This window comes from Pteronotus mesoamericanus, unplaced genomic scaffold (genome assembly GCF_021234165.1).
Source record: "Pteronotus mesoamericanus isolate MK-2021 breed Mesoamerican mustached bat unplaced genomic scaffold, CSHL_Meso_final contig_41, whole genome shotgun sequence".
Lineage (NCBI taxonomy): Eukaryota > Metazoa > Chordata > Mammalia > Chiroptera > Mormoopidae > Pteronotus > Pteronotus mesoamericanus.
Genome location: NW_026555152.1, coordinates 2,174,982 through 2,202,382, shown reverse-complemented (window position 1 = coordinate 2,202,382; position 27,401 = coordinate 2,174,982). Strand labels below are relative to the sequence as shown.

General features: G+C 36.9%; 1 protein-coding gene across 1 annotated transcript in view; it reads right to left on the bottom strand.

Annotated features, from left to right (window-relative positions):
• Positions 1-838: 838 nt before the first annotated feature.
• The window catches only part of KATNAL1 (katanin catalytic subunit A1 like 1), a 113,578-nt gene continuing 87,015 nt past the window's right edge, over positions 839-27,401 (bottom strand). The window contains exons 5-11 of the mRNA XM_054577113.1: positions 23,665-23,792; positions 23,157-23,262; positions 18,595-18,753; positions 17,776-17,902; positions 11,668-11,802; positions 2,578-2,704; positions 839-1,300 (exon numbers count right to left, since the gene is read on the bottom strand). Coding sequence (XP_054433088.1) covers positions 1,102-1,300; positions 2,578-2,704; positions 11,668-11,802; positions 17,776-17,902; positions 18,595-18,753; positions 23,157-23,262; positions 23,665-23,792 — 981 coding nt within the window. The 3' untranslated portion in view covers positions 839-1,101. The remainder of the gene's footprint in view (positions 1,301-2,577; positions 2,705-11,667; positions 11,803-17,775; positions 17,903-18,594; positions 18,754-23,156; positions 23,263-23,664; positions 23,793-27,401) is intronic.

Below are 27,401 nucleotides of genomic sequence, written 5' to 3'. Positions count from 1 at the left end.
ATATGCTACCTACTTTTTCTGGCCTCTTTCAGTCTAATTCCTGCTGAACTGAATAAAGCATGGCATTTTTCTATCCTAATGTTTCTACCATGTGCACAAGTTCTCAATCTTGACAAAGCACAATTTTAAAATTTTCAAATAAACATCATTCATTATGTACAATGTTATTTCATTAAACAATCTGTCTGGAAAACTACAGATTTGTTTTTTTTTTTTTGTTTGTTTTGCATTAGCCACAAGAGAGTGGACTTCTTCAGAATACATAAGTATTTATTTAGAATATAAAAGTCAAATTCAACAAAAATCAAACAATGTTGGAGCTGAAAAAAAGTAACAGGTTTATCTGTTTGACCACATTGAAAACAAACTCAGAGGTCTCAAATGGAGAAGTGCGTTGTATAATAATATTCTTTCCACCCTTCCAATTTGAAATATGAGAAGTACCAGCAAAAAAATACTAACAACCAGAGAAACAAGCTAGCAAAATGACTCAAAAACCACAAAGCATGAGGATATTCTCACCCAGAGCTCAATAAATGATAAAAGAGCTAACAGAAGAAATGGTGGGGGAGGAAGGGTAAAAATTCAAACCATACAATAGACTCTTAACAGTAAAGAGCTGAATTCTAATGGTTTAACTAGTAAATTCATTATTTAATCCAAAACTATCATTCTTAACAAATAATGAATCTGATACAACCTCAGTTTTGATGTTAAAAATCAACATATGTAGATCCCTCAAGTTTAGAGGAAAGAATAGAAAAACACAAAAAGCAAAAGACAACAAGTGCTAGTGAGAAATAGAGGTCTTTCTAAATCTTTTGTAAACAAGATTCCACAATAGTACACTGATCCCTTTCCTCCACTGCCCTGACATCCTGGTTTGGGGTTGCGATATTAATGCACAGTCGGGGGATATGGGCCATCAGGCTCTCTATGTAAGCTTCTCTTATTTTGCAACTACATTTATACTCCGTGGTTTTAGTTTGCCTTTAAGTGAAAATCTCTCCAATGAAAAGTTTCCAAACCTATTTTTTTAAATGCAGGAATTTCTTCACATTTTATAAACAAAAATATCAGAAATGAGAGACTGACAAAAATTCAAGCAGATCCAAATTCAACCATCCATTTCTCATACTTCTCCAAGTCCGCAGCAGAGACAGACTTTGCAATTTTCTTCAGAGCCAACTCAAAGTCTCCTTTGGTAACAGGCATCTGAAGCTCTTCCTTAGAAAGTGCACGGATTTCTTCGGGACTTAAGCCATTGATGCGCCGTCTCATTGCCATTAAGGATGCATCCCTAAAAATGTACCAAAGTCAGTGAATACTCATTGTTTCAAATGCTGTAAACACTTTCAGTTGTAACAAAGTTAAGGAAAAACATTCAAAAGATCATGTTATATGTTTTTATGATGCTGTGTAAAATTTTCTACCTCAGAGACATCCTGACTGTGCAAGGAAGGTTAAAAGAGGATGCAAAGGACTTCAACATAAAATGTATTGTTAATGAATCCTAAAAGTCCACGCTGCGCTCAGATAATACTGAATTTTATTTTCCCCACTTATTCCTCAAAGACTGCCAAGAAGTTTAGAAAACTAAAGTAGAATTTTGAAATACTGAATTGTATACTTGGAAAGGAACATATGGCTAAATGTTAAGATAATTCAAATCTTTTTACCAGTTTGTCTGTAGTCTAATTAGAGGGGGTAAGGCCAGGAACCTCTCTCTCTACAAGTGAAATTCTACAAGTGGAATTCCTTACATGGAGAATTTGTAGGCAACTAAAGGGATTAAAAAATCTGACTTCCCCAGATCCAATTTTCAAGTCCATTCTGATCACTTGTAAACCACTCTGAAGGTTTTTGAAAAATGGACAATTAGTGCTCACGAAAAACGGAAGGTCCAGTTAAATGGACAATTAGTGATTGTTTTATATTTTACTACAGTGATATTAAAAACTATTGTGAACTTACTGTGTGCCATTAAACTTAGATACCAGTAAAAAATACGAGTAAACACCTGTAAAATACCAGTAAAAAAGTGTGAAACACAGATATTGTGGTTTTAAAGCAAGGCCACTGATGTCAATTTAAGTATCATTAGGAAAGTAAGAACTAAAAGAAAAAAAAAATCCTCTTCAATGAGTGATGTAAATTGTCTAAAAACTATGATATCACTAAATTGAAAGGAAAATTTCACAGCTTAAACTGGTCAGCTGTGTTCATCTGCATATGGTAAAATAATGCCAACCAAAACTAAATGATACTATTTTACATCGATGCAGCCAGGCTCCAATTTAGGGCTAAATGAACCTTAGGCTGTCAAAGTCATTATAAAGTTAGATAGAACAATTTAAAAAACCACAGGATAGAGAGGGTGACCATACTGTTATGTATTTATTCATCTAACAGTGAAGTTGTATAAAAAAAAAACAAAACAAATAGGAGATCATTCCAAGGAAACGGGTGGCTGTTTTCATGTCAAGGGCCAATAACTACATGGACTTTCAGACCAGTTCTCTTGCCAATCCCATAACTAATCTCTAACATCACAGACCATTATAAAAGAAAAAATACCTGCAAACATTAGTTATATCAGCACCAGAATAGCCCTCGATCTTTTCTGCTATGTCTTCAAGTTGAATATCAGGATCCAATTCAACCTCACGAAGATTGATCTTTAGAAGCTCGGTTCTTCCTTTTGCTGTGAGAAGATTTTTTTGATATTGTTACATGTTTTTCCTTATAAATCATTCTGATGAGAAATCACATATTAACATTCAGGAGAAGGAAGAGAGTCAAGAACTGTGAGTCCACTAGTATTACCAGTTCACTCATGACTCCTGGAATCATTTAACTTCCTATGTCCCTTGGCTGAAATAACTAAATGTTGAAAGAAACTGAGAGTCTTCCTAAAGATTTTGAAGATCCTTGCTGTGAGAAAAACAGGTGTGAGGTCCTTTTATAAAAAATAAAAACATTCGTATTCAAGCACCAGAAATCCTTTTAGTAAAAAAAGTTCTATAAAACTACATTGCATAGATTGTTAACTCCTATGCATTAAGTTTGCTTACCTCTTTAGTATGATTACAGGAAAAGACCTACACAACTCTAGTCAGTAGTTTTTTTAAAAATCCAATTTTCTTTTTCTGGAAAGCTGCACTTGGCACAAAATGCTTATTAATGTATCATTTACCTGGAGAGCCAGCCCACAGAACATTTGCTGTCTCAAGATGATTGAAATGTGCGTTGAGAAAGCTCAAACAAACCACAGAACTTTTTAAATAAGCAATCATACTTGCTGTTTTACTATCAGTTTAAGTGGCAAACCTGCTCAATACAACACACTAAAATAATGCATAATTAGTCTAGATCTGGGTCTCTATCATTTCCTGACATATGTAATGACATTTAACTTTCCTCAACTTTTATTTTGAAAATTTTAAAATCTACAAATAAGAAACTCAATAAGCAGCTATTTATTTACTTTTCATCTAAATTCACCAATTGTCACCATTTTGCCATTACCACTCCCCTCTTCTCTCCTTTCCTCTCTGTTCTTTTCTGAATTCAGAGCTAGCTGTAGGTATCACAACGCTTCATCTTAAATTCTTCAGTATGTACTAAGACTACAGGTATCCATGCAATTATCACACTCATCAGGTAACACTGGTACCTTAGTATCATCTAATATACAATCCAGATTAAAATGTCCCTTCCCATTTGTCCCAGACCTTTATAATTTTTTTGACTGATTTTTAATTTTATTTTCATTTCCTACATTATGAATATACTGTAAACTTTCCATTTTTAATACATAAAAGCCAAAATCTGTATTAGCTTTGACACCCAACTGCTCTTGCCTAAGTTCACAGAACTATAAAAATCCTACTTTACAACTAAAAATATAAACTTCACAATAACATAAAAGCTAAATTTATTCACTCATTTAAACTCTAATAAACAAAACACAAATTATTATTTTAGTGCCTAGAAGATAAATAGGCTTAAAAGGTAAAGGATATCTTTTTCCTAAGCAACTCCTGTCTGCAATGCCACATTTTGGGGAAGAACTTAGTAGAAAGTTCAAGGGAAACATGTGGAGGCCAAATCTAGAGAAAGAATTGCTATAATAACAAAGTTTAATTGCAAAGAACTTTATATTATTGCATATATGTACCAATCAGCATATAACAGTTAAGACCCAGATACACGATCCCTACCATCCTTTTTCTTTTTTAGTTTTAGTTTTTTTAAAGTATATTTTATTGATTATGCTATTATAGTTGTCCCATTTTCCCCCCTTTTATCCCTCTCCACCCTGCAACCCGCTCCCACCAGCATTCCCACCCCATCCCCTCCCGAGCTCATTTCCATGGGTCATACATATAAGTTTTTTGGCTTCTCCATTTCGATACTATTCTTAACCTTCCCCTGTCTGTTTTGTACCTGCCAGTTATGCTTCTTATTCCCTGTACCTTTTCCCCCATTCTCCCCCCTCACCACTGATAACTCTCCCTGTGATCTCCATTTCTGTGATTCTGCTCCCGTTCTAGTTGCTTGCTTAGTCTGTTCTTGTTTTTGCTTTTTTAGGTTCAGTTGTTGATAGTTGTGAGTTTGTTGTCATTTTACTGTTCATAGTTTTGAATTTCTTCTTTTTCTTAGGTTAAGTCCCTTTAACATTTCATACAATAAGGGCTTGGTGATGATCAAGTCCTTTAACTTGACCTTATCTGGGAAGCACTTTATCTGCCTTTCCATTCTACATGATAGCTTTGCTGGATAGAGGAATCTGGGATGTAGGTCGTTGCCTTTCATGATTTTGAAAACTTCTTTCCAGCCCCTTCTTGCCTGCAAGGTTTCTTTGGCGAAATCAGCTGACAATCTTATGGGAACTCCCTTGAAGGTAACTGTCTGCTTTTCTCTTGCTGCTTTTAAGATTCTCTCCTTATCTTTAATTTTGGGTAATGTAATGATGATGTGTCTTGGTGTGTTCCTCCTTGGATTCAATTTTTTTGGATCTCTCTGGGCTTTCTGGATCTCCTAGAAGTCTCTTTCCTTGGCCAGATTGGGAAAGTTCTCCATTATTTTTTCGAATATGTTTTCAATGTCTTGCCCTTCTTCTCCTTCTGGCACCCCTATGATTTGGATGTTGGAATGTTTAATGTTGTCCCAGAGGTTCCTAAGTCTCTCCCCATTTTTTGGAATTCTTGTTTCTTCATTCTACTCTGGCTGAATGTTTATTTTTTCCTCCTGCTCCAAATCGTTGACTTGAGTGTCAAGTTTTCTTCCTTCCACTGTTGGTTCCCTGTATATTTTTCTTTATTTCACTTTGCATAGCCTGCACTTTTTCCTCTATTTTGCATCCGCATTCAGCCATTTCTGTGAGTATCCTGATTACCAGCGTTTTGAACTCTGCATCTTACTGGTTGGCTATGTCCTCATCACTGAGTTCTTTTTTTGGAGTTTGATCTGTTCTTTCATTTGGGCCGTATTTCTTTGTCTTGGAACTCCTGTTACATTGTAAAGGTGGAGCCTTAGGTATGCGCCAGGGTGGGGCAACCCACTTCACTGCCTGGTGGCTCCATCTGTGGGGAAGGAGTCCCAGAGGGAATGATGCCACTTGCTTGGCTCTCAGCCAGCTTTCAGTCACTTCCTCGCTACCCACAAGCAAATTGGGCCCTTGCGGTGCTCATTCTCGAGTGGGTGGTTTGTGTATGTTCTAGGACCTTGTGAGTCTCTCCAGCGAACTCTTCTGTGTGGCTGGGAGTTTCTCCCACCACCACAACCCACACAGGTTTTTACAGCTGGGGGGTTTTGAAACTTTAGTTCCCTTCACTGGAACCCTGGGTTGCATGGTCTGTCTCACACCCCAGTTGTTCCTTCTGGCTTATCCTCACGTGAATGTGGGACTGCCTGGTCCGCCAGCTGCTGCCTTGCTGCATGCCCTCTCCACCTGGCTGCCTGTCTCCGCCCCTCCCACTGGTCTGAATGAATGTTTCTTCTTTCACTCCTTGGTTGTTGGACTTCCATACAGTTTAGTTTTCTGGCAGCTCTGGTTGTTTTCTTTTTTTAAATTTGCTGTTGTCCTTCTTTGGTTGTGTGAAGAAGCAAAGCATACCTACCTACACTTCCATCTTGGCCAGAAGTTGGTCTTCCAGACCTTTGTAACTTTCTTAGAACCCATCACATGTTGCATTTAGTCACCAACTCTCTCCCTCTTTTTAAAAAGATTTTATTTATTTATTTTTTAGAGAGGAGAAAGGGAGGGAGAAAGAAGGGGTGAGAAACATCAATGTGTGATTGCGTCTCATGTGCCCCTCACTGGGGACCTGACCCGCAACCCAGGCGTGTGCCCTGACTAGGAATCGAACCAACGACGCTCTGGTTCTCAGGCCAGCACTCAATACACTCAGCCACACCAATCAGGGCAGTCATCATGTCTCTTTTCTTTAATCTAAAACGGTTCCACAGTGTTTATTCTGTGTTTGTTTTGTCTTTCATGACATTGACAGTTCTCCCTCAAGTGATCTTACAGAGCCAAGGCATTCCAATAAAGATCTAAACATGCCTGTCAGTGGAACCAACTAAAATTTATGAATATGGAGAGAACCAGTAACAACCAAGACACTAGAAGAACAGCAGCAAGATGGGCAAAACTGCCCTGTCAAAAGCAGTAAAATTTACATCTGTGTGATACTCTTTCGGAGTCAGACAAACAGATCAGTGACACAAAATAGGTGCCTAGGAAGCATTTCAGAGCATTTGCTGTGCACAACTGATTTAGGACTAGGTGATACAGGCAGTTGGGGGAAGGAGTGTCTTCTAAATAAATGATGCCAGAACAACTGACTATGCACAGGCAAAAATGAAGCTGGGTCCTACCTCATATGTACATAAAATATCAGTGTCAGATATATGACTAATCTAAGTATTAAGATGTAAAATTATAAGGATTATAGATGATAAAACAGGAAGACATCATAATGATTTCAGAGAGGGATTCTTAAGACATACATTCAAAAAACAGATGACAAAGGAAAAGACTGATAACCTAACCACATTAAAATTAGCATTCCTATTTATCAAAAGACACTATAATAGAGTAAAAACACACAAAATCCACTACAAAATCTAAATGGCCAATAAATAAAGGAAAAGATATTTAATTATTTAATAATAAAGGAAATACAAACTAAGCCACAATAATTTATACCAAGACAGTAGTATAAATTAAAAAGTCTGCCAATACCAGGTGGAAAATTATGCAACCACAAGAATTCTCACACAGGGCTGGCTGGGATGGGAGCTGGAATGACCACTCAGGAAGACAGACAGGATTACCTCCTGATGCTCCAGCAATGTGACACAACCTACCATTTCACTTCTAGGAGGGAATGCTCTGTCCTGGCCTAAAGAAGCTTAGGCATCTGCACTACTATGCAGCATAAAAAAGTTCAGATCTGCGTTGTTCATAACAGCATAAAACTGAAAATAACCAAAATGCCCATCAAATAATATGATGTATAACTGGTACAATCACATAATGGTTATTGTGGCTGAATTGCATCCTTCCCCCAAATTCCTGTGTTGAAGTCCTAACCTCTAGCACCTCAGAATGTGACTGTATTTGGAGGTGAGACCTTTAAAGAGGCAATTAAAGGTAAAATGAAGGTGGGCCCTAATCCACCCATATGTGTTTTATAAGAGACGATTTGGACACAGACACATAGGGGAAGACCACATAAAGACAATGGGGATAAAGAGCCATCTACAAGCCAAGGAAAAAGGCTGCAGAATGAAACCAATCCTGCTGACACCTTGATCTTGGACTCTAGCCTCAAGAACTGTGAGAAAATAATCATCTGCTATTTAAGGCCTCCAGTCTGTGGTACTTTGTTACGGTAGACTCAGAAAATTACTAATACAATAGAATACCCCACAGGAAAAATATAATCTGTATCTGTATGTCACAACATGGATGAATCTGAAAAATATACTGAGCAAAGTCAGCAAGATGAAAATAAACACAATTAGTGTGATTTCATTTATGTAAAGTTCCAAAGCAGGTAAAAATGTGTTTGGGGATATATTATTAGGTGATAAAATTATAAGGAAAAGCAATAAATTATTTCCATAAAAAGAATAACAGTGATTACTGCTAAGGGGCAGGAAGAGAGCTGTGCTAGGGAAGGAACATACTGGGGAGATTCTAATGTCTGAAAATGTTCCATTTCTTGTCCCAGGGGGTGGTTATGTGGCTGTTTGCTTTGCCAAATATTGGATAAATTGAGTATTTTAATCTATGTTTCTGTATCTGAGTAGTATTTCACACACACACACACACACACACACACACACACACACACACACACACACACACACACACACACATATGCATCTACTTAAGACAAAGCAAAGAGCAGCCACAGTGGAAAGAGAAGCAACCAGGTATTATTTGGAGTTGCCAAAAAGAAGAAAAGGTGTGACTAAGAAACCTTTATTTCTAGAATTCCTTGATCTTGGGAGCTCCCTATCCTCGGCCATCCCTGGCCAATGAGCCCACCTTGCAGTTCACCATGGTATGCTGCAAATGTAGGACCAAAGAACTCCTCCACTCAGGTGGTCAGCAGAGGTGTGGGAAGAAAGAGGGGTGGGAAGGAAGCTCCTGGGTCTCCTGCTACAGAAGGAGGCTGTGTTCCTGGTGCTCCCGTAGGAGCTCTGAATTGAGAACTTGTTTCATTGTGTCCTACAGAGAATAGGTAAGTTAGTGAACGATTACCATTTTGTTCATCAAGTCCCAATGTTAGAATGTCACTGTATTTGCAAAGCAAATGTTTTACTGTGGCCTGCCATAAGAACTTCAATGCCAAGTTTAATATAATGTATTCTCCCCCAAAGGAAGTTCTACACAGCCAACTTAAATGAACTTTGAGCATAAACCTGTTCATAAGTGAGGGCCTGGTGGTCTAAAGCCAAGATGTAAGGGTCCTCCTTTTTCCTAATAACTATGATTTTGGAAAAATGAACTTTCAGTAGTGCTTGTATCAGCGATTTGTTAAAAGATTCTAAGTAGGGTTTATCAGCTCTATAAATCTGAATTAATGATATGTAATAACCTCATGAAAGGATTTAATGAGGGGTTAATGTGTTAATAGTATAAAGATCTGCCACTGCTACACAGCCAAGTTAACACATATTCTAGATATCAATAAAGACTGCGGTAACAACCCTCCTAACGCACCCCAGGCAATTTCAGTGAAGTGGACAACGAACGTGTGCTGGGGTCAAACTGTACTCACATCCCTGTTCTGCTGCCCTGGGCAGGATATTTAACTCTCACTGCCTCAGCTTCCTTTATAGTAAAATAAAGATAAGAACAGAATCTACCTCATAACACTGTTGTGAGAGTTAAATGAGTTAATACATTGAAAACCTGGCCCAGAGTCAACATTCAGCAAATGTCTGTTGTCCCATCATCATCATCATTGATCAGTCAACAAACAGGAGTAGAGGGAGACTGAGAAAACCTAGATCCCTTCTATGAAGTAACATCTGGGAGACAATTAACACAGATGGAAGCACCCAAGGACATGGAGTCCACACAGGGAGATCGATCAGGGCAAAGATGACCTCAGAATTGAAAGTTTTAATGTTGACTTTGAAAAATAATAAAATTTAAATGGAAGGGAAGAAAAAACATCTAGGAAATGGGTGCATTATAAATAATGGAAGTAGAAAGAAGCACATATATCAGAGTGAAAGAAGGTCAATAGAAAAGTACAACAGAGCACTACGGAAGGCAAATGGCACAAGTGGGAGACACTTGCAGGAAAAACAAAAACTAACAAACAAAAAAATTGACCCTGATGTGATAGGAAATGAGAGTAACTCAGAGTCTACAAGACTCACTGATGCCTTTGTGGTTATGGAGGTAGCAAAACAGAATCAAATGAAGGGGGCTGGAGAAAGAAGTCCATTAGGCTGACCAGATGGATAGTGCCATATTTAGATTCAAGAACTAAGAAGAGACTTAGCATTAAAGCCAAACTCTACCTATCTGGTTACCTGCCTTTCATTCACCATGGAAGACTAAATTTACCAACATGACTGCCATAGTCTCTCCAATCCCACCCATGCTCCTACAATGGCGCCTTGCCACTCCCCACTCGAAGGCAGTCTAATTCCCCTCCTGAAAATGGCTGGGCTTAAGCCTAGAGAAAGGCTAAGGCATAATAATGCACCTTGCTCCTTTCCCAGGGAAACAATCACACCTGGATCCCTGAGCTACCATGTAGAAATGGGACTACCCTGAAGCCACATGGAATGGCCGCAGGTAACATGAAGATGCTCCAGCTGAGGCCCCAGACTTCAACCACTGGGCAGGTGTGTGGGGTTACCCTCAGCCGCTGAACCTCCCCACTCAGAACCCCAAATATATTGAAGGAGAAAACCTTTGCCCTCTTGGGGTGAGCAAAGACTTCTTAAGACACTAAAAGCACTATCCATAAAGGAAAACTTGACAAGAGGACTACATAAAGATTAAAACTTCTGCTTATCAAAAAACACCGTAAGAAAATTGAAAGGTGCTCTACATCATTAGTCATCAGAGAAATGAATACTAAATAACCATGATAAGATGGCATTTCACGCTTAGCTAAAACAACTAAAATTAAAACACCAGCTATACCAAATGTTGGCAAGGATATACAAGTATTGGAATCTCATTTATTGATGATGAAAGTATAAAATGGCACAAACACTTAGGAAAACAGTTTGGGTGTTATAATAAAGATATTATCTACACTATGCTCCACCCATTCTATTTTTATCTACATTCCCCAAAAGAACTGAAACCATTCATAAATAAAAAGATTTGTACAGAATATTTACAGCTTCATTCACAATAGCCAAAATCTAGGAAAAACTCAAATGTCTATCAAAAAGAGAATAAACAAAATGCAGTATGATACCATGGATAAACTACTGATACATGTAACCAAATCAATAAATCTCAAAAATACTACATTTAGTGAAAATAACCACACAGACAAGTACGTATGTCATGATTCCATTTATATGGAGTTTAATAATAGGTAAAATTAATACATGGTGATAAAAATCAGAAAAGTAAAGGGGGAATTTATAGTAATTGGAAGGAGGCACACAGAAACTTTCTGGGGTAACAGAAATGTCCTACATCTTGAGTAGGATACTAATTAAACAGGAGTATTCACTTGTCCAAACTCATCAAATTATACACTAAGGTTTGTATATTTCACTGTATATCTCAACATAAAAAGAAAAAATTCACTTATGAAAATTTCAATATTCAATAGGATAAAATATTCTTCAAAGAAGCATATTTTGAAAAAGATCTCAAGAAAATTTTATTTTTGAACACTTAAGGTTTAATAAAGACTCTTCAAGATTAAAATAAAAAACTTAGATGTTCTACTCAATTTATTTACATAAACACTGCTGTGAATATAAGGAACTTAAGAGTACTGTGGCCTCTGTTCTCTTCCCTACTACAAATAGGTTTTATGATGCTATAAACTTTAACCAGAATGTCATTGGAATAAAGACTTAAGAGGGGGAAAAAAGGTAACAAGAAGCAAAAAAAAAAAAAAAAAATCACAATATTGTAAAGGGAATGCATCATACCTGTTGGGAGAGGTATATAAATCCTTTTTTCTAATCTTCTTCTCAAAGCTTCATCAATATCCCATGGGAAATTAGTAGCTGCCAACACCATAACCATTTTGGAAGGATCATCATTCTCTAAAGCTCCTCCAACTCCTACACACAGTAAGAGGAAAAAGTTCATTTGATTCTTTCATTCAACTAACATTTCTAAGCATCAATCACACACTTGGTGACAGCTCAGTGATATAAATAATGCAGTCCTTCTGACCTCTGGATAGTGATAGAACCAGGCACATCAACAGATAACTATTAAAAAAGGAGGCAGAGGCCTGAGCTGGGTGGCTCAGTTGGTTGGCCCATTGTCCAATTCCTCAAAAGGTTGCTGGTTCAATTCCTGTTCAAGGCATATACCTAGGCTGCAGATTCGATCCCGGGTTAGGGCACATATATGAGACAATGAATCAGTTTCCCTCTCACATCGATGTTTCTCTGTCTTACACTCTCTCCCCCTCCATACCTTCCTTTCTCTTTCTAAAAACAATCAATCAGAACAATATCCTTGGGTGAGGATTTAAAAAATAAAAGAGATAGAAAAATTCACAAAATCTCTACAGGATTATAATCTAATAAGAAAAACCATATTTTTTCTGTAAGAAAATGAAAGTATATTAGTCTGAAAATATGAGGCATTAAAAATTCTGCAGTTTTATCCCTATTTTTTTAAATTATGAGTTCCTCAAACATTTTAATTTTCTTTAATTTAATTTTTCAATTACAGTTTATATTCAATATTGTGTTAGTTTCAGGTGTGCAGAATAGTGGTTAGGCAATCATACACTTTAGAAAGTGATCCCTCAATATTTCAGGTACCCACCTGGCACAGTACATAGTTATGACAATATTACTGACTATATTCCCTAAGCTACACTTCACACATCCTGGACTATTTTGTGACTACCAATTTGTAGTTCTTAATCTCTTCATTTTTTTCATCCAGCCCCTGCCCCAAATTCCCTGTCATTTACAACCATCTATGAGTTTGTTTCATTTTTTTTTTATTGGCCGCAGGCCTAGCAATAGCAGCATCCAACCTAGATTCACAGCTTGGCTTTGCCTGGGAATCAACAAGCCCCCCACAAGCAGCAGCCATATCAGTTTGCTTTATAGCTCGGGCAGGGTAGCCCCAGGCAAACCATAGGTGAGGGCTGACCTTGGCCTGCACTACCCAGGAAACCTCAGAGCCTATGCACCCTGTGGACAGCTACAAGACCACATCAGAGCACCACCACCCTGTCCCTGCACAGCTGATCATCCACGGAGGGCAGAGGTTGGTGGTCTTTGGGCAGAGCCAGTCCTTGCAGCTGACTGGCCAGGCTAAATCCCTCCCATTGACCTGCCAATAGCAATCAAGTCTCAACCACAAGAGAAGGGTGTACTCAGCCCACATGAAAGACGCACCTTGAGTACCCAAATTAGGTGATATGGGAAGCTGTGCCATTGGACCCTACAGGACACCTACTACATTAGGCCACACTACCAAGACATGGAGTCAAAGCAGCTTTACCTAATACATAGAAAAAAAACAGGAGGCTGCCAAAACAAGGAGACAAAGAAACATGGCCCAACTGAAAGAACAGAACACAAAACTCTAGAAAAAGGGCTGAACAAAATGGATAAGCAATCTATCAGATGCAGAGTTCAAAACACTGGTTATAAAGATGCTCAAGGAACTTAGTGAGGATGTCAACAACATAAAAAAGATCTAGTCAGAAATGAAGTATTCACTAATAGAAATAAAGAACAATTTACAGGAAACAACAGTAGAGTAGATGAAGCCGAAAATCAAATCAATGATTTGGAACATAAGGAAACAAAAAACAACCAATCAGAACAACAAAAAGAAAAAAGAATCTAAGGAAACAAGGATAGTATAAGCAGCCTCCTGGATAACTTTAACTGGTCCAACTTTCACCTCATAAGGGTGCCAGAAGAAGCGAAAGAGCAAGAAATTGGAACTCTATTTCAAAAAATAATGACAGAAAACTTCCCTAATTTGGTGAATGAGAAATAGACATGCAAGTCCAGCAAGTACAGAGAGTCTCATAACAAGATGGATACAGAGAGGCCCACTCCAAGACATATCATAATTAAAATGCCAAAAATTAAACAGAGAATTTTATAAGCAGCAAGAAAAAATCAGAAAGCTACCTACAGGGAAATTCCCTAAGGCTGTCAACTGATTTCTCAAAAGAAACTTCGCAGGCTAGAAGGGACTGGCAAGAAATATTCAAAGTCATGAAAAGCAGGGACCTACAGCCAAGATTGCTCTACCCAGCAAAGATACCATTTAGAATCAAAGGACAGATAAAGAGCTTCCCAGACAAGAAAAAAAACTAAAGGAGTTCATCATCACCAAACATTATTATATGAAATGTTAATGGGGCTTATTTAAGAAAAAGAAGATCAAAACTATGAACAATAAAATGGCAATACATACTTATCAATCAACAGTTGAATCTATAAAACTAAGCAAACAAGGAGAACAGAGGCAGAATCATAGATACAGAGAGCATTTTAATCCAGTTTGTTTCTACTTTGTTTGCTTATTTTGCTCTTTAACTTCTACATATAAATAATATGAAACTTGTCTTTCTCTGACTTGCTTCACTTAACATAATACCCTCTAGCCATCCATGTTGTCGCAAATGGTAAAATTTCATTCTTTTTTGTGACTGAGTAATATCCATTGAGTCTATGTACCAGCAGTTTTTTATCCTCTTGTCTATTGATGAGTACTTGGGTTGCTGCCATATCTTGGCTATTGTAAATAATGCTGCAATGATTATAAGGGTGCATATATTTTTTTTAATTACTGCTTGGGGTTTCTGTGAATATAGATCCAGAAGTGGAATTGCTGGGTCCTAAGGCAATTCCATTTTTAATTTTTGGAAGAGACTCCATACTCTTTTCCATAATGGCTGCACCAATCTGCACTGCCACCAGCAGTGCATGAAGGGTTCCTTTTCTCCTCATCTTCATTTACACTTGTTGTTTGTTCATTTATTAATGATAGCCATTCTGACAGATGTGAGGTACATTTCTCTGATGATTAGTGACCTTGAGCATCTTTGCGTATGTCTATTGGCCTCTTTGGAGAAGAGTCTATTTAGGTGCTTTGTCCAGTTTTTAACTGGATTGTTTGGTTTTTTTAGTGTTGAGTCGTATGAGTTCCTTATAAATTTTGTATACGAACCCGTTATCAGATGTATCATTGATGAATATCTTCTCCCATTCTGTACGTTCTTTTCATTTTGTTGATGGTTTCTTTTGCTGTGCAACAAAATTTTATCTTTGTTGTTTCCCTTGCCCAAAAAGATATATATAGAAAAAATATTTCTAAGAGAAATACCAACTTGCTGACTGTTTTCTTCTAGAAGTTTTATGCTTCTGAGTTTTACATTTAAGTCTTTAATCCATTTTGAGTTTTTTCTTGTATGTGGTGTAAGAAGGTGGTCTGGTTTCATTTTTTTCATATATCTGTCCTATTTGCACACCACCATTTATTTAACAGACTGTCTTTATCTCATTGTATGTTCTTGCCTCTTTCATCATCTATTAACTGAACATATATATTTATTTCTGGACTCTATTCCCTTCCTCAAAAATTTCATTTTAGTTGTTCATCTAATTTATTCGATTTTTTCAAGGAGAATGAACAAAAAAGTGGTTCACGTTTACTTAATACTCGTATAACAGCATGCAATCATAACTCTGAAAGGCAGGTTATAGTGTAATAGTTTTGTCCTTCAAACTTCTAAGTGACTTGTAAAAAATAAACAAGTTTAAGAACGAACACTATAATCAGTCACTAATGAAAAAACCGTTTCTTTTTATACCAAACATATATACATAGAGTCTACTTTTTCTATAATTAAAATTTTTGCATAAATACAAAACTTCAGGTTACACAATGAAAACTCTGGAAAACATACAGTGAAAAAAAAATGTTTCAAAAACTTACAAATTTTATCAGAGTTTCTAGCCTGGCATAACAAAGTAGTGGATTCAAAGAAGTCCAGTTTAATATGGTATTTTCTTAATAAATTATTACTAAATTACTATTTGAGTCATTATCACAAAGAATCAGGCTGTCCAATTAATAACCAGCAGCCCTAAATGAAATTCAGCTGACTGAATTCATATTCAGTGATATTTTTAAAGCATGTAATGTGTTTTCCCTATATCCATCCCCCAAAATATAATAGTCACTTCATTCTCTCATACTTGGGCATAAGTTAAAATGGAAAAGCCTTTGAGAGAAGGACTTGCAGTACATTATTTAATGTATTTTACAGTGCCTGACACTGTATATGAGGGGGGGAGGATCAAAAAAGCCCCAGAATTTCTTTATTAGAAAATTGTGTATTTATTCTTACATGTTTAAACTTCAGTCACCTTCAGAGTACTCTCCATTTGATGCAATACACCTATCAAGATGTTTTTTCCACTGCTCAAAACAGTTTTTGAACTTGTTGATTTTGATGCCTTTTAGGGCCTCTGCTGTTTTTTGTTTCACCTCTTCCACATCAGCAAAACGTTTCCCTTTGAGGACTTTTTTCATCCAGGAAAACAAAAAGGCTGCTCAGGTAAGATAGGAAGATAAGGTGAATACGAAGATTGGGGCACAGGGGTTATGCCATTTTCTTTTTTGCCAAAAACTGCTGAACACTCAGTGCACTGTGGGCAGGTGCACTTGTAAATCACCCATCATGAAATGGGTAAGCACCCTGAAAGTCTTAAAAAAAATTCACTGAAGCTGAACACAGCCTCTCACAACAACACCAGCTAGTTCACAGATAAAGATGGGTTCCTAGAACATTCATGAAGTGGGGAAGCTTGTACTGCAAGGTACCCGCCCTCCAGAAGATAATTCCAGGGCTTTTTTTGGGTCCCCCCTCGTACAATACCCATTATAAATATCCATGGCTTGTGGATAATCATAATTGTTTTAAAACAACACATTCCAGATTTGTTTCAAGAGATTTTACGTCTTCTCATTGTTTGCTTAAAAAGCCTCCTGTTGATCATACAACTACCAAAAGTTATATATCTCTAAAAAGCAGCTCAGGGCTCATCACTCCCTTCCCTCCATGGCTTCCCAATGCCTGTTCTTCTTTGTCTAAATAAATTATACTAATGCTTCAAAGCCCAACAGAGCTACTCCCTTCCATGACACCCTTAGTCTGGAGGCACCTTTCCTGCTGTATTCTCACTATACCCAGAGTTTAGTTACCACAGAAACTATAATGTATTTCAATTGTCTGTTAGGTTACATGTTTCCTATCTAGATCAGTGCTTCTCAAACATTTTGGTCTCAGGATCTTTATATACTATTAAAAATTATTTAACTCCAAAGAACTTTTGTGTGTGGAGTACAGCTACTAACATTTATCATTGGAAATTAAAAACTTGAGAATTTAAAATATTAATTCTTTTAAAGTGACAATCCATTACTTGTTATTGTAAAGGACATATTACTATGAAAAATAATTATGATTTTCCAAATCAAAAAATTAATAAGAAGAGTGCATTTGTTAAACACTTTTGCAAATCTCTTTAACGTTTTACTCCATGGAGGACAGCTGGATTCTCATATCTGCTTTTGCTTTTCAGCTATTATACCCCACATGTTTTGTAGCCTCTGAAAAACTCCATTGCACACTTGTAAGAAAATGAGAGTGAAAAAAAATTAAGTAATGTATTGATATTATAATGCAAACAGTTTAGCCCTTATAGACCTTTTGAAAGAATCTTCAAGGCCCCTGGTATAGGTATACCAGATCACATCTCTAGAACCTTTGTTCTAGGTAGTAAATTCCTTGAAAACCATGCATTCCTTTTCTTTGTCCCCTCAGAACCTGAACAGGTGCACAATACATAACAAGTATACAGAAGGTGCTTTTTGAGTGTAAGAACAAATGAACAAATAATGTGGATGAACAGATGATTACAAATAAATTCAAGCTGCCTTCGAGTCCATTCTCTGAGAATTTCCAAAGTATTAATCTACACAAAGTTCAAAAAGGAAATAGAACACTTTTGAGACAGTAATTAAATATCAATTACCATCCATCTGAATGAGTAGCTCAGACTTGACTCTGCGACTTGCTTCATGCTCATCAGAGGTCCCTCTTCGACTGCAGATAGAATCTATTTCATCAATGAAGATTGTGGTAGGGGCGTAAAATCTAGCCTTTGTGAAAACATTTTAAAGGAATCAGTTGATTATCTCATAAAACAATCTGAATTTTTTAAAGTGCCACTTCCTCTTTCTAAAATCATGGTTATAGAATAGAAGTTTCTCACTGTTTTAATGCCACCATTTGGTTACTGACAGAGGTTAAATCAGTCATTCATATAAAAAAGGAGATTTCTAAAAATAAAAGTTACATGGTTAGCGAAGTTTGGGGACAGATATATAGATACAGTGCTATTCTTTTGACTATTGTATTTGAAAATTTCCATAATATAAAACATTTTTTTAAAAGATAAATTATTGACCTCTTTTCTTAAATATGCATTCTTAAGTCACTAATGCAAATCCCTTATGAAAAGGAACCAACTTTAATGAGATCAATTTCTGATTTTTAAAATATATATTAAAATAGACTTCTGCTCAACCAGCTCAGTAGAGATCCAGAAATGTCAGTTCACACCACCCATATTTCCAAAGTCTCTTCTAGCTTCCCTGGACAGGATGCCTTCCTTTACCTCAGAATGGAAGGTCTATTAGAGAGACACCAGCAACTCCAGAAACCCCGCCATGCCACATCTTATGAGTGTGCCAAGACCTACGACACTTGCCCTAGATGAATGGATCTAGATTACAGGGATAGCACTGCTTCTATCAACAGTAATTTGAAGATTAAATGTATCATCACTCACCATTTCAAACAGCAGACGGACTAACTTCTCAGATTCACCTCTGTATTTAGATGTCAGTGTAGAAGAGGAAACATTGAAGAATGTTGTGCCACATTCAGTGGCCACGGCTTTAGCTAGCATGGTTTTACCAGTGCCTGGAGGTCCAACCATTAGCACACCCTGAAATTTCAAAAGATGTGGTAAATGATTTATCATATTAAAACGCTTTCTTATAAAATATCAATATACAAGGAAATTTTTTGTGTCATTTTATAGATTAAAAAAATGAAGAGTGATTTCGCAAAATGTCTCAAATCAGAGGTACTCAGACATGGGCTAAACAAAGGGTCTAGACAACAAGGAATCTTCTAATACATTTTGAGAGAACCTACCCAATTTTCCTAAACCTGGCAGAAGATAAATATGCATAGTCTTAAATACCACTTAAGACTGACTACTTTGTTTAAACAAAATTAAAATAAGACAAGGAGATGTATCTTCCACAACATACTTAAAATATGTAGTGTTCGACAGACAATGAAGATCCATTTATCAGTTTAATACAGTAACTAAAATCTAGTGGTAATTCAAACATAATCAAATTCGCTGGCATTTTACCAGTTTAATGTACCAGGTAATAGTTTATATAAAATATTGTTATATGGTGAAAGAGCCACTACATATAACTAAAAACTAGTTATTTCTCATCTTTGAAAATAAATCAGCAGAAAGGTATTCTTTAAAAATAAATAAGGAATAAAAATTAGTTGAGAACACTAAACCTCTAGCCTTGGAGATAAATGGATTCTTTTTCAAAAAAAATTTTTATTGTATTTTTTCCATTACCATTTATCCCCCTTGCACTCCCATCCCCCGCCCCCGTCACCACACTGTCCATGTCCGTGAGTCCTTTTTCCTTTTTTCTTGATCCCTCCACCCTGTAACGCAATCCTCTACTGGCTGTCATCCTGCTCTCTCTGAGTCTGTCTCTATTTTGCTGGTTAGTTCAGCTTGTTCATTAAATTCCACATATGAGTGAAATCATATGGTATTTGTCCTTCTCTGACTGGCTTATTTCACTTATCATAATGTTCTCCAGGTCCATCTATGCTGTCACAAAGGGTAAAATTTTTCTTCTTTTTTACAGTCAAGTAGTATTCCATTGTGTAAATATCTCATAGTTGTTTTACTGACTCATCTACTGATGGAGACTTGGGTTGCTTCCATATCTTGCCAATTGTAAATTATACTGCAATGAACATAGGGGTGCTTATGCTCTTTTGAATTAGTGTTTCATGTTTCTTCAGATACAAACAACAAATGCTGGCAAGGATGTGAAAAAATGAACCCTTCTGCATTGTTGGTGGGAATGCAGATTGGTACAGCCACCGTGGAAAGCAGTATGGAGATACCTCAAAAAATTAAAGCTGGAACTGCCTTATATATTCAGCTTCTGGGAATTTATCTGAAGAAACCCCAAATACAAAGGGATTCTTAAACACTCAATTCACTAGCCACTTATAATGGGAGCTCAAAAGCATACTAGTTGGTGATCTTAAAATGAATTGTGACCCATTTGTTAATTTAGTTTAATAAGCTGGGAATTTAAACATTACAAACTACATGCACATTAAAGTTTCACAAACTAAATTCACAAACTGGCCAAACCTTTTTCTAGCTGTAGAATGTTGACACCCAGAACAACCAGGGATCACCAGGATCTGAAACACTGGTTTTATTAAAAACTTTGTGCTTTGTAAGGAGTCTTTGTGCATGAGAATGATCTTTTGAAAGTTACAAAATCAATCAAAGGTACAGGCACACCGATAACCAAGTTCACACTTTTCTCTCTAATGGCCCCTCCCCTTCTATTTGCCCCTCCCTTTTCCAACATTAGATATTGTACAGTGTATACGTTGCCCTCCTCATGACATTACTCCTTTGATTATCTCCATTTCCTTCTCTATTGTCGCTTTCCCTTTGATATATAAACATACTTAAGTATGTCCCTTTTAAAAAATTCCTTTGTTTAACTCTACAAATCCTCTAGCTACTATACATCCCTCCTTCCCTTCTCAGCCAACCTTCCTAAAGAAATGGTTTAAGCTTACGGTGCTTCTTCATGAGCTACAACTTGCCTTCTGCCTCCACTATTTCACTAAAAATATCCAATTTACTAATCCACTGGTCACTTTTCAATTAGTATGTTCTTTCTTTCTCTCTGACATTTCATGTTGCTGATACTTGGTATTCATTCCCTTCTTCCTGAAACCCTTCCTCCCTGAGGTGGTTCTATGCCACTGCCCTTTCCTGTTACTTCCCCATCATGACTATCTTCAGTGTGTTTACGTGAAGATAGTCACCTCTTCCCCTGGCCCTTTACATTCTCAAAGCAATTCTAAGACTTTTGTGCTCCCTTCCCTTTATAAAACTCCTTGAACAATTCCATCCATTCACACATTATCAACCACCATCCATATCTTGCAATTTTTAACTCAAACTCTCTCCTAAGCTCCAGACTGCTATTTCCAATTACCTGCTGAGCATTTACCTAATTTTGTTTTTATTTAAACCTTTTCCTTCTCTCAATTTTCAAAATCAGTTCATTGTACCTTATATAATAAATAATTTGGCTGGCCTTTTACCACAGTTCCTGGGAGGAAGACTCTAAATCCTTGGAATCTCCCAACTGACAGGAGTGTCTTTGTTGTCCATGCTGAGCCCTGAAATTTTATGCTAATGAGGTAACTCATGGTAGGCCTTACAGTTTATGCTAATGAGATGATTCGGGATGGCAGCTGGCTTTTCTAGAAAAACCAACCGTGTGATTAGAGGATTGGGGCTCTGGGGAGAGGAAGATGGGACTGGAGATATATGGACAATGATTCAATCAATCAAGACTATGTAATGAGACCCCAATAAAAACTGGACAGTGAAGCTTAGGTGAGCTTCCTGGCTGGCAACACTTTATGTATTGTTACACATCCATGCACTAGGAGAGTAAAGCATCCTGACTCCACACAGTGAGGACACAGACGTTTTACTTTCAGCATCCTCCCAGATCTTGCCCTATGCATTTCTTCCTCTGGTTAACTCTGAATGACTTCCTTTTGCCATAATAAAACTGTAATCTTAAGTATAATGCTTTCCTAAGTTCTGTGAGTCATTTTAGAGATTACTAAACCTGAGGGGGTAGTAAGAAGCCCCAAATTTACAGCGAGCTGGTCAGAAGTGAGGGTGACTCAAGGACCCCCACATTTGCAGCTGGCATATCAAGTAGGGCAGTCTTGTGGAAAACTGCCCTTAGCTTGTAAAGTGTGGCCCAGTTTTGGATAGTGGGTTTCAGAAGTAACTGCATACTCCTTCAATTCAAGCCTGGAATTGGTGAGTCATAAAACTGTCCCTCTCCCTCGTCCCTATAACTATCAGCCATAATGTTGTCACCTACCTCTTAAATATCTCTCATAAGGCCACCCATTTTTTCACTAGCAAACAACAAATGCCTTAGTGCAGGTCCGCGTCCTTGGGCTAGACTACCACAACAGGCTCCAGATCAGACTCCTCATCTATACGCACTCTCTGCCCATCTCCAGTCTATCCTCCACACTGCTAGCAAGGTGATCTTCCACATTTGTAAATCACCCTCCTGATAAAAACTTTCAGGTCTCCTTTAGGAAGGTAGGTTACAACTACCACTCCAGCTATTTTAAAACTTCTTTAAATACCTATTTTAAGATCTTGTTCTCTCTTTCAAATATTGTTTTATAAGGAGTAGTAGAGGGAAAATGTATGGTAATATGCTCCCCAAATTAGCTAACTCTATTAACAGTCTATAACAGTATTTAAGTTGTGAAAAGCAATCGAAATGCTATGGGTGCCCCAGTTACTTGCATAAACAAGCAGGGACTGAGAAGAGAAACAGGTCTTCCCAGTTAACTTAGGAGAGCAAAGTAAGATAATGCTTTTACTGCAGTCTACCACTAAGAGTAAAGGAAGGCTCTGCCTATGCTAAGACCAAAACATGTTTCAGGCAGCAGCTGTTAGAAGGATTTTTCAACACGCTAACAGGAAGACTCTGGACTTAGGAGGAACTTGTTCTGGGTAGGCTTTAAACTCTAAAGCAGAGGGCGAGCTAAAAAGAAACACATTCTCATTATATCTGAGATTTATACCAAGTTTAGATGAAGTGATCAAAATAATTAGTGAGAAATACGCCAACTTTTAGAAAGGTATTTGATCAAACTCTTATTCTGTACAACTATGTGCTATTACTGTTTAATGTGCTTAACTTTTTATTTACAGAAACAGACATCTAGGAAATTCTTACAACTAATCTCTAGCTGAGAAACCCTTAGAGAAGTGATATAACTAAAGACTATAGTTTCAACAGTCCAGCTCCCTCTCCTGCTACGCAGAGGCTGCATAACTCAACTACAAATTCAAATCCAGGAATTTAGGGTGTGTACAAACTTCCCCCAACCTTCACAAATGGTGTTAATAGACACATATAGAAACTACAACGCTGTCTTTCATTATCATGCAAGCAGCATCTTTATACCTATATTATTTTAATAAATTCTTACCTTCCATGGCCTTCTAATTCCTTTGAAGAAATCAGGCATCCACATTGGAAGGACAACAGCTTCCCTTAGCAATTTCTTAGCTTCTTCCAGATCTGCTATATCATCCCTTTGCAAGAACAGCAAAGTTTCACTTTTATTCAAGGATGCCTTTGACTGATGGTCAATACTAATTCTTTTAATTTTGTTATTTATGAAATTATTTTGCTATTAAGAACATTATTTCAATTCTTACTGCATAAAATTTTATCAGAGATCAGATAACATTCCAGTTATTCATTAGAAAATGTTATTCAATTAACAACTTCTGTCAGTTATGTCAACATCAAATTAACATGAAAAGTGTCTTGGTTATATTCTGAGAAAAGGACTGTTTTGTCAATTCCATGAACTCATATTATGGATGAAGTTATAAACAGGAGATTTATAGTTAAAAGAGAAGACTCATACCAAACCGACCTATAACTTAACTTCTCCACTACTTTAATTCAAGAATTTAAAAGGCACTAACCAATGAATGCTAGGATTCCTGGACACAATGTCTCTCTCAAGGGCTTCCACCAGATCCTTATCATATCCAGCACCATCAAATTTTGGGATTTCACCATCACTCATACCATCTTGCATATTCTTCCTTCCCTGGGGACAGGTATTAAAAAAAGTACTGGTCAAAAACAACATGATTTTAATTAGCATCATTAAGCTATAAAAATGTAATGTAAGCACTTTAAAAATAACTTGTTTATTTTAAGATAGTGTTTTCTGATTACACAAATGCCATCCTCTCCTTTTTAATTCATCAGAAACAGATGACCTGGCCTGCTTTATGATGCACTCCTTCAAATTTACATTCTTTGGGGGAAAGCAGCAAGTAAGACTAAAATGACCGTTGCAAAATACCTCTGAATTGGTGGGTACAGGGGACTTCTACCACAATCAGAAAACATTGAGAATATTAATGCAGAGGAAGAAAGAAAATTCAGTTACTGAAAACCTACTACATAGCAAGAAATCTCACATTTGTTACCTCATTCAATACAATTACAAGATTGGTATTACTATATTTTTACACATAAGGAACTGAGACCCAAAAAAAATTAAATAACTTAATCACATTCACAATTATTACATATCAGAATAGAGATTTTAACTCAGGTCTTCCTGACACCACAAACCCATGCCCTTTCCAAAGCATCAGACCCCCTCATGCCTGGCAGAGCCAGCTTAAAGCTTAAGAGTGGCTGTGTGACTATTATATCCTCCAGAGCATCCAAGAAAGAGGCTGCAAACAAGGAAAGATCTGGGTCTGAATTGTATCTCACAAAGCCTAATCCCTGTTGCTGTAAGTACCCCCTCAGGATTCAGTTTCTTCCTAACAAAGTCCTTGGGCCACATCATAAAGTCACTGTAATGACAATGGTAAAAGGACCTTTTAACATGGTATTATTAAGACCATTAAAGCTATATACCTACTCCAAATTATTTATCTAATAATATGGCAGTTAAAGAAATATATGTGTACACACACACACACACACACACACACACACCCCTAGTTTCTATGGGGTCCTGCCAAGATTTACTGAAATTGAAAGTGCTTTAAAGGAAACATGGTCAGTTGCCAGAGATAGTTCAGCTACTGGAACTGCTTCAGCAGACAAAGCCAAGTACCTCCCTAGAGCTTCAGACTTGCCATTACTGCCTTATACAAAAATAAAAGTAGAAAACAGGAAAAAAAAAGTCAATTTCCTAAGCTTAATCTGCAGAGAGAGAATAGATGACCCTCTTTCACCATACAGACTTCATCAGAGATAAACCATAGCTGAGAGGGGACTAAATGGCTCCCGTGGGCAGATGCTCTAGTTCTTTAAGCCACCAGGTAAAGCACCAAACAGTACTTAATGACTTGACCAAAAAATGAATCATTTACTGTTTCTGGGTAGCATCATGGCTATAGTATTAAACTAAATTTTCAGCAAGATTCTTATATTTCAGATGATAGACACCAATATTGACACTATTAAAAGGAGTAAATTTCTGTCATACCTACACAACAAATATAACATCAACCAATTTAAAATAATCTCAGCCTAGAATCATATTTTATAATACACATAAGCCAACGCTTCAAAGTCATATTCAAACAAATCACTGGGAACACTCTGTGATCATCTAAAGCTTTCTAGAAATAAATCAACTAAAGAATGCAACAGAAACTGATATATCTGGAAATTAACCAGCCTTCGTGTGGTACTATCATTTGAGACTCACCAAAAAATCAGTATTAAAAAAAAAAATGTAAGCACGCATCCGTTTTAATATGAATGTTCAAGTGGTAGGGAGGACTTGTAAACACTGCCATGGAAAAAGAATAGCTGGTTAGCTGAAAGTAGTAGAAATCACAAGATTTTAAGAAAAATAAATAAATGCATGAGCATCTATGCCTGGCACATTTTATTGAGCATTAGGTTTTAAATCAGTGAATGAAAATACCTTACCTTCCCGCATCGAGCATCTACCTTGTGGGGAAAAAGAGTAACAAGTAAACCCAAAACACACAGAATTATAAACTGTGAAATGCTATGAAAACACTGGGTAGTCAGTGTGGCTAGAAGGAACAGGTTGTAAAGATGGGCAGAGGCCAGCTCACCTGGGCCCCCAGATGCCATGGGAAGCAGTGTGGATTTATTCTGAGTGCATGAGGAAATTTTTGAAATGTGATGAGCGGGGGAATGACAGGCTCTGCTTTACATTTTATATGACCCTCTGGCTGGTGTGTGGAAAGATGGGCGGATGGGAAAATAGAAGCAAAGAAATAAAAGCCTGTTGCTGTACTCAAGGCCAGGCCTCTCCAGCCACAGAAGCAGAAATGCGGGAATAAGCCAGTCAATTGACAGCCCTGGAATTCAAAGTTCCTCAGAGGTAGAGATGAGACATGAGCATAAATTAAGTCCAAAGAAGATTCAAGAGACTTTTAAAATCAAAATGGTGAGGTTATTTTTTTTCTAATGAATTTAGGAAAACTAAAAATAAATAATTAATTTGCTTACACTGGGAAATCAACAAAATGGGTGACAATTATCCTCTATAACAAATACTCAGATAAAGTGGAATAGGGGTCTCAAATAAAAGTAACCGAGGTTGCAGTTAACCAACATGCTGGAGTAACTGCAATACCTAAAAGAAAAATTTTTCAGGCAATAAAGCTAACCTCACCCAAGATATTACCAGTACAGTTTATTCTAATAATACTAACTGCAATGTCACTGAAACGATCTTAGAATTCTTTGCTTAAATCTGCATATTGACAATCAGGTCAACATTGGAAAGAATTTGACATTTAGCATAGATATTGGTGTACTTTTTTCTTGTTAAAGCAAAATATTTTAGCTTCTTTTTAACTAATACCTAAATTACCCATATCAAGGTTCGTTAATGATCTCCCATATTTCAATCATTCCATTTGAGATAAATGATGCTACAGTTAGTGACTAACCCAATATTATAGTCAATTAATGACCCAGTTGGTCTAAAATGCAATTTTTTTTTTCATTTTATTGTGTCCCTTCTACCTTTGGCAGATGAAGCAAATGTGGCCAGTCAGTAGCTCTAGGTCTTGCATTTCAAAAGAAATACTGACAAGCGAATTATACCTAGAGAAGGATGGAGGATGATAAAGGGTTCAAAGGCATGTCCTATCCAAAGGACCAAGGACACTACAGACATTTAAACTGTAGAAGAAAATACTAATGAAGCAACACAACCAACTAACTTGTTTACCTCTACTTTATATTTCTCTGAAGGAAAGAACAAGGACCAATATAAAGCAACAGCAGAGGTGAATTTCAGATCAACAAAAGAATTTTCTAACAATGAGTTCTGTTCAACAAAAGTCATCTCTCTTGTTAGGTAGTAAGCTACCAACATCAGAATTTCAGAGTACTGTGTAAAAAATAAAGTATACATCTCTATACTTTTATAGTTATTTTTAACCTAGTTATTAGTTATAGCTGGCTTTTGCTTTGTTCTCTAAAGCCACTGCCTCCACTTGCCCATTTATTCATCTGTTTCAATAGTCCAAAGAACACAAAAAACTTCTTGGAAATGTCATCATTTCTCTTTAAAAAAAAAAGTGATCTGTAGTCTGTATTATGTCTGTGTTAGTTCCCTACTTTCCTGTTACCTTATATGTAACACTTGTATACTGCCTACTCTGTGCCAGGTACTGTTCTCAGCACCTGGCATAAC